General features: G+C 39.9%; 1 protein-coding gene across 1 annotated transcript in view; it reads right to left on the bottom strand.

The window, feature by feature from the left end:
- Window positions 1–15,711, bottom strand: part of csmd2 (CUB and Sushi multiple domains 2) — a 602,495-nt gene that overhangs the window by 30,877 nt on the left and 555,907 nt on the right. Inside the window, exons 56-61 of the mRNA XM_072548527.1 lie at window positions 13,995–14,168; window positions 13,206–13,279; window positions 8,499–8,610; window positions 6,885–7,064; window positions 1,580–1,645; window positions 1,316–1,477 (exon numbers count right to left, since the gene is read on the bottom strand). Of these exons, the coding sequence (XP_072404628.1) occupies window positions 1,316–1,477; window positions 1,580–1,645; window positions 6,885–7,064; window positions 8,499–8,610; window positions 13,206–13,279; window positions 13,995–14,168 (768 nt within the window). The remainder of the gene's footprint in view (window positions 1–1,315; window positions 1,478–1,579; window positions 1,646–6,884; window positions 7,065–8,498; window positions 8,611–13,205; window positions 13,280–13,994; window positions 14,169–15,711) is intronic.

A 15,711-nucleotide genomic window follows, 5' to 3' on the forward strand; every position in this document is an offset into this window, starting at 1 on the left:
TGGAAGGTGGGGGTGGTCAGAATCTCATACTGGGTGGGAACCAATCACCTTGTGGGCGGAACGGTGGCACAGTGGTTAGCACTGCTGCCTCACAGCACCAGAGACCTGGGTTCAATTCCTGCCTCAGACAACTCTCTGTGTGGAGTTTGCACATTCTCCCCGTGTCTGCGTGGGTTTCCTCCGGGTGCTCCGGTTTCCTCCCACAATCCAAAAATGTGCAGATTAGGTGAATTGGCCATGCTAAATTGCCCCTAGTGTTAGGTGAAGGGGTAAGTGTAGGGGAATGGGTCTGGGTGGGTTGTGCTTCGGCGGGTTGGTGTGGACTTGTTGGGCCGAAGGGCTTGTTTCCACACTGTAAGTAATCTAATCTAATCTAAAACCTGATAGTGATTATCCTCAAAGTGGGCAAGTCGTAGCTAAAGGGCTGGATCTCTGTCCAATTAAAGGACATTGATTGGTCATTGACTGCTTAATTCCGGAGAGAAGATGAAGCCTTTGAGCCATCCTTGATTCGGTTAATCAATTTAATGCTCTCCAGCTCAGGAAAAGCTGCAACTTACTATTATGGACGTGAGAGAGAACAAACAAGAGATAGAGAAGAGAGTGCCTTATGATGGAAGCACTATGTCTCAAATGTTTCAATCGCTAAATCAGAAATTGACTTAGCCAGTGGCCACCATTACAGCCACTTCCCGGGGTAGCTGCAGCTGAAACAAAAACAGGAATTGCTGGAAAAGCTCAACAGGTCTGGCAGCATCTGCAGAGAGAAAACAGTTAAAATTTCACATTCAGTGACCCTTATTCAGACCTGCTGCATTTTCTCAGCAATTTGTTTTTGCTTCAGATTTCCAGCAGTTTATTTATTTTGTTTTAACTGTAGCTGAAGCCATAAAACAAGGAAAGGTCTCAATACAGTCTGTGTGCTCCCCTGGTCTGACACTTCCAGGCAACTGGCTGCTTCCTTTGCACCGCAAGGGCATGCAGGCTGACGGAAGAATTCCAGTGGGTCTCTGATAATGAGCCTGAGATGGGATTAACAACCTGTTATTTGGCTATCCGTCACTTATGGGTGGGAAGCTCCGCCACAAAATCCTGTCTCGGGGAAATGATGTGCTGCAGAATGGCGCTGGGAAAGTTATCAAGGGCTAAAAATCCTGTACATTATTTGTTGCATTAAAGATGCCTTGTGATGTTACTTGTGCTAATAAAGAACGGACACACAACTTTGTTACACAAACGAGTTGGCTTGTAAACATTATTTACTACAACATAAAAAACTTTGCTGTACAACTCTCAGCAGTTTTACATTACTTACCCTTCAATCTAAGCTCTACTCCACTCTGATCGAGAAGAGTTGCCTTAACTTGACTGGTTGATAGATTAAAACTATTAATTGTTAACATCACTGGCTGCCTCTTCCCAAGGTACTCATAAGAGCCTTTCCAGAGGGAATTCTGAGCAAAGACATTAGGTGGAACTGCAACAACGATAAAAAATAGGATTAGAAGCAGTCTTTCACTAAAGAACGAGGTCTTTGAAGGCTTTAACATTCTAGTTTGTATTCCTGTTGTGAACCCACCTGAAAGTTTGGTACTTGGAATTTCCTTGACTGTTCCAATTGGTCTCCCACTTGGCCTGGTATCTGCTAAACAAATCCAAGAGAACAAGTTATGTTTGTTAATAACAAAATATCCTAGGTGAAAGTAAAGTAAGTCAGCCCCCGATGAGTCTACCAATGAATAATTCAGTGCAAAGCTTATATCATAAACTTCAAGGCCCTCATTGCTCCACAGAAAGAATTTTGACAGAGAATTGCCGCAGGCTGCTCTCTGGTGTACTGCTGATGGCATCAAAAAGATAGTATTGGAGATTAAAGAGGATGATATCACAAATATGCAGTTGTTTAAGCCACATGTAAGATTAAAGACTTTACCACCTTAATATCCAAGAACAAATCACTCGGACCTTTATTAATGAAGGCAATTTAGTATCCACTGGCATTTAACCATGGACAGTGATGTGCTCATCAAAAATCACTGACAAGCTACACTAGACTGAAAAATAATCGTGTGCTTGTGAAGGAGTAGACAAAAATACAAAGATTAGATGCCGACCAAGTTGCACGTTGTAATGCCTTACCTACAACGAGCAGAAGATAATAGTTTCCAAAAAAAACCCCAGATATGAAGAACATTCGATCTTGAGGGCTTCATTAAAATGAGTTTATTGGCACTGATTTGCAATTGTTCAATTGTTCCATGCAGTGTGCAGCACTTTAAAATGTGGTTGGACCACAGGTTGCAGTCAAGCTGCTAGATTTACTCACAGCCTGTAACCTTGCAACTATGTTATTAATGTTACACATTAGCAGGTCACAAAGAACAATGACCATTTCTAACAGTAAAATTATACTCTTCCATGGGTGGTGTGATTTGTTGTCCATCCCTAAATGCTCTTGAGCAGAAAGCAGTGGCTGACCCTTTGAATGACTGCCATTCATGTGGTATAAGTACAACTGCAGTGCTGTTAGGAAGAGAAATCATGTATTTTCATGCAACATGGAGAAGTAACAGCAATTTACCTTGAAGGCTGGATCATGTGCAGTTTGCATTAGATAGCTAGAACTAAGTGTCAGACATCACAGTTTATGATTAGATTAGATTAGATTACTTACAGTGTAGAAACAGGCCCTTCGGCCCAACAAAACATACTGACCCACCACCCACCCAGACCCATTCCCCGACATCTAATACTACGGTCATTTTAGGCTGGCCAATTCACCTAACCTGCACATTTTTGGATTGTGGGAGGAAATCGGAGCACCCGGAGGAAACCCACGCAGACACGGGGAGAATGTGCAAACTCCACACAGAGAGGCGGGAATTGAACCTGGGTCTCTGGCGCTGTGAGGCAGCAGTGCTAACCACTGTGTCACCGTGCCGCCTACAACTTATAGCACTTTAGGTTAAAAACAAAATTCACAGCCTTGTGTTAGGGGGATGGGGCACAGCTCCTTGACCCCATCCTGTCATGCAGATGTTTCCCAAGATGGGTCAGAAATTCAAATCAACTGCCTACTCAACAAAGTGGACAGAAATGAAATTACACAGTCCCCAGTTAAGGGCAACTCTGTGCCATATACAGCAGCTACCATCTAAAGACAGATGCCCTCTCTTTGGTATTATGAGACAATCCAAACAAGAGGGTCCACCCATCAAAGAGGAGACTGCACCAACAAAGGCCACATCTGTTGGCCAACACTGGACTGATCACACAATGTTTGCTGGGCCGCTCTGAAATTTCATTTCTATCTGAGTAAACTAGCCCCCTTGCACATCACTGATGATAGAACCTTCATTTTGAGTTTTCCCCCAGCTGTCTTTGCAGCTTTTATTCCAGCTGCCAAGTTTCTAGAGCCTCTGATTCTGTTTTTGGGCTGACAGCGAGGTTGGATGCCACCAATTGGAAGGACGCCTATGAGAAAATATATCCCTTGGTTTGACTCTCACGAGGTATGGGTTCAGGATTCCCAATGGGTTCTTGATATTGAGACTTTGAGATACATAAGAAACTCCTGCCCCTTCTATCAATTGGTGACACTGTTACATATATGGAGAAAGTGAATTTCTGCCTGCGCTCATCAAGATCAGGATAGGACACTTGGTTGTCAAAAGCAGATGTTTATATAACACAATTTGTTTCAGTAAGGGGCCAGGATAACCTAGACTGGAAGGTAAAACAATTGGGAAATTCATGGATGCTTAGAACCTATCAGATTACAGAGGAATTGCAATAATATTTTATGTCAAGTTGGAAAGCATAAAATCTCAGTCAGCTCTCTGTATTTGCCCTCAGCAAACTGTGACTTTATTTTCTCCTGCCAAAGCCAGATTGCTGATTCTGCAACTGACAAGGTATCAATGTCTTCAAATCACAAACTCTCCAGGAGTAACACAGGGGAAAATATAAATAAAAATGGCATGCCACAGTTGGTTCACATTTTTAAGCAAGGATTGATATGAGCCAACACACCTACATATTATGCCAATATTAACTCTTCACCTGTTGGCCCTCCCAAACTACACACCATGGGTTATGAATGGATGTCAATTCTTCATTTATGTTAACCACACATTTCTATATTAATCTCTGATGCAATAAAGCAAAAATCTGAGGACATTAACTGTATAGGTCCTGCCCTTGTTGCATGTGTGGAATGAACTGCCAGAGTAAATGGTCGAGGTGAGTAAAATTACAACATTTAAAAGACATCTGGATGGGAATATGAATAGGAAGGGTTTAGAGGGATATGGGTCAAGTACTGGCAAATGGGACTAGGTCAGATTTGGATGTCTGGTCTTTGCGGATGAATTGGATCAAAGGGTCTGTTTCCGTGCTGTGTGATTTTATGATTTTATGACATTACAGCCCCAATTTTATGTAGACCATCTCTTTGAATAACCTCAATTAAATATTAAAATTAAATTGGTTCCAATGATAAGTATTCCATCTTTGAGGGAGTTGGAGGTGCCGTTGTTCGACTGTGGTGGACAAAGATAAAAATCACACAACACCAGGTTGTGGTCCAACAGGTTTATTTGGAAGCACTATCTTTCAGAGCACCACTCCTTCATCAGAATGGTTCTCCACAACCACCTAATGAAGGAGCAGCACTCTGAAAGCTGGTGCTTCCAAATAAACCTGTTGGACTATAACCTGGTGTTGTGAGATTTTTATCTTTGAGTGAGATTCAGTCAATTTACTGGCCTTGGTGTCACATTTTATTCCATGACAATTAGTTTAATTGGGTAGTTGCCCATTTTGTATTTTCGCAGTCTTATGACTGGGCATTCCTTTGCTGGTTATGAACACACTCAACAATTAAGACAAGAAAAGTTAATTTCAGGGGACTGGGGAGACAAATGCATGTGCAATGTATTATGTGACCTTCTGTTGCCATATACCTTTGCACAGCCATGTCCCATGTCCTTACATTGAGAAAAATGATTACCACCATCACTTTACAAAATAAGCTTAGTGTTGTAAAGGTGAGGACTTCTTTGTTTGGTTTAGTGGTTGCACTTTTGCTTTTGAAGCAGGTGAATGTAGATTTGAGTCCCACTGCAAAGGCATTATTACTGTGTGCCACTGTAATAGTACAGTGCCAGAGTGCTACATAGTTAGACATAGCAAACATTGAGTGGAATGCAAAACTGAGTCCTGTAAGAACTTTCAAATGGAAAGAATACTACCTGTGGCACTGCATTCATCCTTCAAGGAAGGGTCACCAGACCCAATACATTAACTCTGATCTCTCTTCACAGATGCTGCCAGAACTGTTAATCTTTTCCAGCAACTTCTGTTTCTGTTTTCAATTTACAGCATCTGCAGTTCTTTCAGTTTTTATTCAATAACCCATATATGTGGTCATTTATTTCACTGCCATATTTGAAGACTTGCTCTGCACAAATCAATCGCTCAGTTTGCCTCCATTATTTCAATAACTAAACTTTGGGATGACTACATTGACTGCAAAGGATTTTGCTCTTGAGATAATTAAATATATAAATATGCGTTACTTCTTTTACCACAGTATCAAGCTTTCAATCCATCTTATTCAGATATATTTGCAGTTTGCCAATAAGTTCCAATATTTTTCTGTTGGTAGAATGCACAGATTACACCAAGTTACAGTTTGTCTGGGTGACAATGTCACAATTGAAGCCCTGAGAATTGGAAATTGAAGTTCCAATTTTCATCCTGTGGCAACAAAAGATTTGAGGGAATTTTTATTTTTAAATGAAGGGTTGAAGACAGCGATCTAGAGGAGCAAATGCAGTCACCTTTGGAGGGGGAAGTGTTAACGTCGCTAGGCAGTTGAATACATGGAAGTTGGCCAGAATAGAATTTGGAGAGGAGGCAATAGGTCTTAGAAATGTAGAGAGGGACTTCAGAATATTCTGTGGTGTAAGGCTGAGGAGTAAGAGGCAGTGGAATTGGGTGGAAGTGAAGAAGTAAACCCCAGTCTTGAGGAATAAATCTATCTGGTAGAGTTTCTCCTTGCTTTGCAGAAGTAATACAAGGAGGAAAATTGGACAGACATTATAAATACACAGCACAGATTCTGCAGATCATTCACTGAATTTTCTTAAAATAAAGATCAAGTTTTAATGATATCCTTGACGATTTTTGTGGTTAATAGTTAGTAGTTAATCTCATTAAGCTATAAATAAAGGGAGCATCTTTTCTTCAATACTATTCAATAAAAAACAATTATTTATTTAAAAATATTAAAAATGTCTTCTTTCCTTTCAATATATTTGTTTCAGTAACAAGCACAGATCATGCTATTCAGAGAAACTGATTTTGTGGAATTAATTATCTTTCGAAGCAGACAACAATGATCATAGCAGTGCAAAATGTATTCAGGAGCCTATTTGGCTGGAGTAAAGTGGAACAAGATGCTCCCTCTCCCAGTAAGAGAGTTAGGTCCTCTGTGTGGATTTAGGCTGCTGTTATACAATTCTGATAGCATCAAGACAAAAGCAAACTAACACCTGTTTCAGTGTAAGTGCACCTGAGACTTCAGACGGAATGGAATTAACATACAATACTGCAACAGAATGCATTGCTAAATCTCAGCAGTTAACTTTTCACCAACACTGATTATCCTATCAATACTTCAGACAAAACACTCTCCCTACTGAAATTAATATTCATGTAAAGGAAATATTTAAAAATGGAAATAAATGCCAATGAATGGCAATCATAATTCTCCATTCAATGAAATGAAACAGTGAGGTTACTTCTTTGACATACTGTACTCTGCCTATATTCATGTGCAAGCTATAGATAGAGCAAACAGGCCGTTGCATGGGGTTTACCATAACAGAGAGGCTGTTTTCCTGTCCAGCTTCCATCAGGCCTGCAGGTTCGATGCTCTGACCCTCCAGTAAGGTAGAAGCCAGGCTGACATGTGTAAATCAAAGTGTATCCCAGTGAAGGCAGGTCGATCGATTCCACATTCACATGAGGAGGAATCTCAGGCTGTCTGCAGTGGTGTGCTGAAAAACAAACATGGGTAATTGATGATTCTTAAAGTCCATGATAGAAAATAATAGCACATGAATTGGACATTATTAGATTCAGTTTCAGTTAGCAACTTAATCAAAACTTCAGAATTTTACAACACATTCCAATAAGTTGTTTAAGCTGCCTGTACATCAACGATCAAGCAGAGTACAAAACAGTCACAGCCTCCTGGAATTGTCTACAGGCACAAGATTTCTCCAGTAATGACACACCAAACACATTTAACTTGTTGATCATTTGTAGCTCTCAGCATCTCTGAAAATACAGGACAACAAAATCTGACTTCTGTTAAGAAGAAATTGGGTATTATTCACAATGACTATGTGTTAATTTCACGAGATGGGCTCCCTTGCTAAAGAAAAACTCTCCACATGCACCTGAGAAAAAATATCTCAGTCAAAAACATGAAAGAGCATCAACTCGAACTCTCACTTATACATTCGCTCATGTGTACAGCGTGGGCGTTGGCAAAGGTGAATCGGGCCAGAGGTCAATGATGGCACCTGAGGATTGGCAACTTTGATATTAATTGGGTATGGTGAGGTAATGGTTTTTCTGAGCAGGCTCAGAACTTGTATGTAGATGTACTTCTCCTTAAACTATAATTTTTTATTTACTCTTATTCTTAAATTATCAAAATGGCACTGGATAATGGCAACAAATGAGCGCTTTTCACTGCATTTTATTGCATTTCACTGCAAAATAAACGTGATGATAAATCATTCATTCATTCATTCTTCCATTTACTGTGTGTCACTCTTTTAAGAGAAAATGTCAGAACTTCTGGTGGAGAACTTTTCCTGTACCATCATACCAAACTGGCATGAAAGTACGTGCCCACGCCCAGCAGCAGCACAAGAGAAAAGCATAGGCACATTATACAAAAGCAAATTACTGCGGATGCTGGTTTTGGCTTCAGCATAGGCACATTCCATGGTGGAGGCTGTGGAGCACGTTCGGTCATGAGAAAGCTCACACTTGGAAATGTCAACCTATTTTCTTCATGTCATACTGTGCACCAGCAACCACAGAGGTTAATTTCACAAGACACATACATACATTACTATTGTTTACAGCTAGAAATGAGGTGCTTTCTGACAGTGAGAGGGTTATCAAAATGCGGTCCCTTTTCACTGCCACTCAAGAAAAAAAATGGGTGGACTCCTGAATTTTTGGGCTGATAATTTGGCAGCAATCACAAATGTTATCTGCTAAGTGGAAGGAACTGTCCATGTTTTCAGACACTCCAGCACCAGCTGATGATACCCTGCATGTACAAGTAGTATGCATCAACTAATTGGCTTCTCATTCGCTGATAGTAAATTATTACTTCAAGTGGGTGTGAACTTAGAACAAGTCCACTGAATGCTGAGACTTAACCAGGACCCCGCAAAAAATAGACTTACAAATGCATTCTGGCTGAGTACCACTCCAGGTAAGATTGGTAACACATGTGCGTGTGGTCGATCCAAGAAGAAGATAACCTTTCTGGCACTTGAACCCCACTGTACTTCCAACCTGTCTCAGAATGAACAAATTTATGTTAATAAACTAGATGACGCATGGATGTTTCAAAATTCTGTCTGATTTAGAAATGCACATTTTTAATGGCATAATTGAACATTTTGCATCCTTATTATTTCAATCTCCAGGAATAGTGAGAAATATTTGTTCCAGTGAAAGCCGTCAAATACCAAGGCTCTATCGCATCCTAAACCAATGGCATACTTTGAGTTCTTTAATCCTAAATTTTTGCTTACAATTAAACTGTTCTTAAAGGGCATCATCACTGTAGGGAAGTTATTAGCATTTCTTTCCCTGCCTGTTACACTTAGATTTGGTGTAACCACAATAAAACTATTGCCAAGATCAACTCCCAAGAAAGTACAAGTAAGTTTCCTTAATAAAGATCACATGCATAGGAAGCCTTCCATCCCTGGTGAGCACCTTATGACAATCCTTGTCATGATTTAAATGTGCTGTTTTCATGCAGCTCGACTCGCCATCTGTTCGGAATACAAGATATGGTAAAATCACTTCCACTGGCCTTTTGCAAAACATGTCAACAGATATGTGGAATAAAAATAAAATTCATTTTCACTTAGTGATGCGAGTGGCAGATATGTCGTAAAGTCATGGGATGTCATGAATCTTACATCTGGGCTAGGAATGGTGCACCAGTTCACTTGCACTGATGTTGCATAATTTATGGAATATAATGTTCAAAATTACTGCACACCAGGAAGTGGTGGACACCAAACAGGAGAATATAAAATTTGCCAGCACTGTGGGCAAGTGGTGAGCATTGTTGCCTCACGGCGCCAGGTGCTCAGGTTTGATTCCACCCTCGACTGACTGTCTGTGTGGAGTTTGCACCTTCTCCATGTGGTTTTCCTCTGGGTGCTCTGGTTTCCCTAAACTGTCCAAGAATGTGCAGGTCATGTGGGTTTGCCAAGCTAAATTCCCTGTATTGTTCGGGAATGGACAGGCTAGGTGGATTAGCAATGGGAAATGCAGCATTACAGGGATAGGGTAAGGGTCTGGGTGGGTCTGCTCTTCAAGGGTTAATGTGGAATTAATGGTCGAATGACCTGCTTCCACTGTATAGGGATTCTAAGATCCTACGAAAATATATATGTGATATCAGTAGGGGGTAGGGGTGAAAGCACATCACAAATCCTGGATAGGTACTCAGGATGAATTTGAAAACAGAAAGACAGGGAAGGTTTCTTGTTTCACTGTGGCAGAGTTCCTATTTCTGAGGTAGAAGACCAGGGTTCAAATCCTACGTACCTTAGATGTGTGCCTTAGGATATCTGAACAGGTGAATGAAAGTGACTAAAAGCAGGAAGGGAGATACTGGGGCAAAATTATGTAGAGTAAGGATTTCTGCAGGCATGACCATAATGACAAAACAATTTGCTACCACTGGTGAGGCTGAGGAGTTAGGGAACAGTATTCTAAGTGGGAGGACAGCAGGATTGGCAAAGAGGTATAATTACAGATGATTACTCAAATAGCATCCAGTGAAGGCCTGAGCTGGTGTGAAGTGTAAGTCAGCACTGTGACCTTGTGGAACCTAGCCAGTAGCTTTGTATCACATTGTGGTTTGAGACCATCACTGGCAAGGTCAGAATAGTTACCAATTCCTAAGTGCTCAAGAAGGTGATGGTGACTGACATTTCTGAACCCATATAGAACATCATAGTTATCTACAGTGCTGTTAAGAGAAAGTGTCAGGTTTCAGTCCCAGCAAAGGCAAAGGGATGGCAATATTGTTCCAAACCAGGATGATATGTGGCTTGGAAGGGAGCCTGCAGGTGGTGATATGCCCCATGCATCTGCTACTCTTGCTCTTGAAGATGGCAGAGGTCATAGATTTGGAAGATGCTGTCAAAGGTGTCTTGGTGACTTGCTGCAGTGCATCTTGTGTGTAGTACTCACTGCTGCCAGTGTGAGCTGGTGGTGGACAAAGTAAATGTTGAAGCTTGTTGGTGGGGTCCTAATCAAGTGGGCTGCTTTACTTGCATTGCAAATATCCAGTGGTGAACAGGTATGAAATAGCTTAGTTCAACAGTCATAGCAACTGATGGAACTGAAGCTTGAAAGATGTAGGTGAAAATAAAGTATGCAGTTGATGGGGTTTGGAAGAAACTTGGAAGGAGTGAAAGAGAGGAGTTTCGATTTCAGTCTTAGGTTTGGCTACGGGGAGGCACTGGAGACTTTGAAAAGATTTTATAAAACTGTAAAGAGTAGATTTTTTTCAGAGACAGAGTGAGTGAGGATTGGGAAAATTGAAGGAATTAGGAATAATTATTCATCAGTATTTCATGTGATGAGAATCTATCAGCCAAACAGACAGGGCTGGACCGTGTTCCAGAACACTAGGTTAATGAGCAAAAAAATGAAAATTTACATCCAACAGCTTGAGAATTTCAATTTGGTCGAAAAAAATTTGGATGTTCAAAAGCTGGCAGTTACTATGGAAACACTGAATGGTTAAAAAAAACACAATTGATTCACACATGTACTTTATGAATGGTAGCACACCATTGGTAGCTGGTTAAAACTTGTTAGCCAAGGCAATATTTACTTTCATCTTATATTGACAATTTCAAATCATGAAATTGTTCTTTTCTTTCATATCAATAAATGTCAGCTAGGAAGAGTTGTTTTTCATGGTGGTGGCATGGAACATGAAAGATGAAACTCTAGCCTGATTGAAGAATCATAGGTTTGAGAACAGGAAGGCAGGCTGGGAAATTCAATCGAAACACAGATTTATTAAAGTCTGCAAAATGATCTTAAATAGTTTTGGAGTTCAGAGAGAACTGTGCCTCCATTATTTGGATGACCATAAAGATGCCTCCTTTATTCAGCATCAAAGATAGATGAGGGTGTTTGAGATAAGCAGCTCAGATTACTGACTCTGTCTATTCAGGCATGACCTTGAAATTGGGGCTTGGAGTGTACAACTTTGAATAGGACAGAGATATAATGAATTGGGTCAAAAAAAACATCTATTTTATATGACACATAGACACAACAAGAAAGAGATGTAAGAAAAGATATCAGAAACAAATTGCTACAATAGCTACAACAGTTTGCAGTTTGCTCTTGTGCTTAGACAGCTCTAGCTGGATTGGCCACCTGAGATAGACTCTAACTTGCAGGACTTCCAAGTAACTAGTGTCATTGTTGGTGCATTCTGTTGTTTGATAGCTAATAAATGTGTACAATGTTAAGTGGAATATCATCCAGATTGTTGTGTGCCATTGCTATTTGGGCTGGACCTGGTTTGACTCCAGCAGTCCAGTGCTGGAATCACAACCCCTCCAGTAAGGGGTTATGACTCCAGCACTAATTCAACTTGGTAGACTTGAAATTGCCTTCTGAAGTGAAACAGTATTAAACCACTACAAAGAAAACAGCTTCACCACATGCACTGCAGTAGCTAAAGAAGTTGGTTCTACCATTATCATCTCAAGGACAACTAGGGGAGGCAATTAAATACTACTTTTGTGGATCATGCACAGAGAAAGAATAAGAAATGTAATGTCCTAGCATAGTACTAGACAGTGAAATAAAATCTGAATATTCTAGCAATCCATAGCAGTCTTGTCTGCAAATAAAGGACAAAATAACTGACGCTTTAGCTGTAAAATATTCATCATTTTAAAACCCTGTTTGATTAAATACCTCACAGACTACCTTAAGAAAATAGGCAGAAAAAAATTGTTCTTGAAGTGCCTCCCTCCAAGTGATGTTATTTGACTACCTCAATTTTGTGTGGGCAGACAGGGCCATGCAATGCTGATCTTGTGTGATGTGCACAGCATGCTTCAATGATATCAATGAGCAAAGCCTTATGCTATTGGTTACTGTTTGCCATGGTGAAGTATGTGTGTCTGCTCAACACCACTGAAGCAGTGCTCTGCAAACAACATCTTCCCATCACTCCCTCAATCACCAACACACAATCCATGACCTCTTCCACCTTATAACTAATATGACTATGGGAGCACCATCACTTGCAAGTCAATTGCCATCCTGTCTTGGAATTATATTGCCATTTCTTGACTGTCACGAGGTCAAAATCCTGGCCCAAAGAACTTTACACATGCCCAAACTACTCAGATTGCAGTGGTTGAAGGAACATCGCCTTCTCAAAGGCAATCAGGAGTTGACATGGATACTCAGATTTCACTAATGAACAAAAACAAAATCCTTGGTATATTTATATGTTAAAGATGAAATAAAAACACATTGTGTTGTTCTGCATCATAACCAAGTACTCTTTATCATTTTAACTCTTTATCACAAATTCAAACAGCATAACACCAACAATGCAGGCCAGCCAATGTATGGAGTCTCAAGTTAAGTCTATCAGCGAATAGAAAGTTTGCAGAGAAACACTTAGGATCAATTATTTGTACAGGTTGATTCTACTCCAGACTTTATGATATTCTCTTTCTGAATAGCACAACCATAATTCTCCATCTTTGTACGCTGTCACCAAACCAGGAAGTAATAGTGAGGTCAAGCACCTAAGCTGGCATTGGTAAATACTGTATGACATTCCTTTGGTGTAAGTGTAACACAGTACCACACACCTGGTAACCTTCAGAATTGTTCTGTATTCCAAAAGTGGGCACCCCTGGGTCAACGCAAGTGGTATGTGTTGAATCTTGAGAGAAACAGACATTGTGATTAATATGCGATTTGAAGTTTAAATAAATAAGTAATATAAAAACAAAACACAATAGTTTTTCATTATTATGCTAGGAGCTGATAAATTTGGATTTTGCAAGGAAACTGAAGTGAATTGCAACTGTAAAGTCTCAGCAGAGCAGTGGGTTAAGGGATCACTATCTTACAACATTGTCTCTTGGAATAGTGGTCGTTGGTATATACCTCATATAATTAGCATTGGTATATTGAGGGTGGCAGGGTGAATGGAGCAGGGTAGGAGTGAGGAACCTGAAGAATCAAACAACATTGTCTCCTTGTACTGTTCCTGCCTATTGAATCAATGGCCATCAGACATGATTGAGAGAAGACAATGAGGCTTGAGGTGGAATTGGGGAGTGGGTAAGCAAGGTGTAAAAGATGATCACATGAGCAAGGTTGCTTCAGGAACTCAACATTAGAAAACATTTGTTTCCTAAACACCTTTTTGGCAATAAGGGACTTACAGGTAAGAGGCACTAAAAAAGAAAATGAATAGGATTCATATCAACATCCAATGTTTAAATATTATAGAATATTATTGGCGATTGCATTGGACAACCTGTTCCTGCAGATTCCATAGTTGTAACAACATAGACCAGGCAAAGTTTGGTCTCCCAGATGAGTCTTTGACTGAAATGAATGTGGACAGACATATACTTTTTGTCATTTACCTAAACAGGTTGGTTGTGTTCCACTCCAGGTGCCATCAGATTGGCAAAACCTCCTAGACGATCCCACAAGTATCAGTGGTGGGTTGCAGGTGAAGAAAACAGCAGATTTGTATGTAAACCCTCGATCTTCTCGCCTTCCTTGTGCTGGGATTCCTGGGTCTCCACAAAACACAGCTGGAACAGTCAAATGACAGATGAAGACAAAAATCAATACTCAAAATATCCATGTTGATCTTTAAATTTATACACAAGAATACTATTAGGCGATAGCTGGGAAAGAAATATGTTGTTCCATCAGTCTTAAACATGCACGTTGAGCTTAATAAAGGGAGCAGACAATCAAGCAGTAGGTGACATGTATTTAAGAGGGGACTAATCCTAACGTGGAACTTTTGCTGGAGTGCACATTTGCAATTTAAACTAATTGTTTTGTAAGGAACTAATAATCTGTGATCACATGCTTCATTGCCTCACATCAAGGCCATAATAGGCATCCTTAATAATGTTAAGGGTTGCACTGTGGCATTATTAGATTGCAAGCTCGAAGGAGATAGGAATTCAACATACTACGGCTCCCCCATTCTGAAAACCTTCAGCTTTCCTTCAGGCAACCAAATGGTTTTAAAATGTTTATACATTATTGATTTACTGCATTAATTAGGGGCCCATTCTGTCAGCTGATCACGATGTGTGTGAAGTTCTTGGTTAAAATTCAAAGTTTGATTCTGCCAGTTTGAGATGATCCTATTTACTCTAACATTTTAGCTTAACATCAACTAAGTTTTCTGATTTACCTTCTACTCATGCCAGTGAGATCCCCTTGGGTCATGTTTTCATACATTAATCCATATACTTTGGCTTTCACACGTTATGTTGCTTCCACACGTGTCTTAGCTCCCAATGGTCTCCTAAATATTCATTAGCTAAGATCTAAACATCTTTCAGAATGTGAGCTGAGGATAATAAATATAGGACTTCCTTGCATGTTTCTTTGGCTATCATGTGTTGCCCTTGAAGTTAAATTCTGTCTTTGGCTTAAAAGCACAGTACACATCAACAACCAAATAAATGAAAGTACAGGTCAACAGGTGCAACAATAATATGATATACATATATACTTACAATAATTTATACTAATCATATTCTGACAATAAAACAATAAACACCACCATTGAGCTATGCTAAGGACACAGTTATTATTTTCCACTATGTTGGAACCATGGAGGCTAACTGGTGTGGGTAATCTCTTTGAAAACTGTCAATTCAGTTCTTGAATTGGATAGTTTGACCTGTACAAATAGGTGTCATACAACTTATTGATGCTTGTTACATTCAAACGATTGTCAGCTCAGTTCGGCCGGAACATATAACTCATTGCACAGCATGTTTAGATTTCAAATATGTGCCTACATCCCTCTCTTGAGCAAATTTACTCAGGGACAATTGAACAAAAAAGAAAATTACAACAATTTTTAGAATAAGTTGAACAACATTAATTTAATTATGGTTTCGACTGTAACTGTAAGTTTTTAAGTATGGGATAAATGGGTTACACCAAATCAAATCAAACAAAAAGATTTAATTTTGACACACTCCTAACTCGGTCATCTTCTCCCAAGGCTCAATGACCCTCCAGGGAAATCGGTTTTCTACTCATCAGAATCCTACCATGAAGGCTTTCTGCATTATCCTTTCAAACGGATAACTGTCTTAAAAC

Source organism: Chiloscyllium punctatum, chromosome 27 (genome assembly GCF_047496795.1).
Source record: "Chiloscyllium punctatum isolate Juve2018m chromosome 27, sChiPun1.3, whole genome shotgun sequence".
Classification (NCBI taxonomy): Eukaryota; Metazoa; Chordata; class Chondrichthyes; order Orectolobiformes; family Hemiscylliidae; genus Chiloscyllium; species Chiloscyllium punctatum.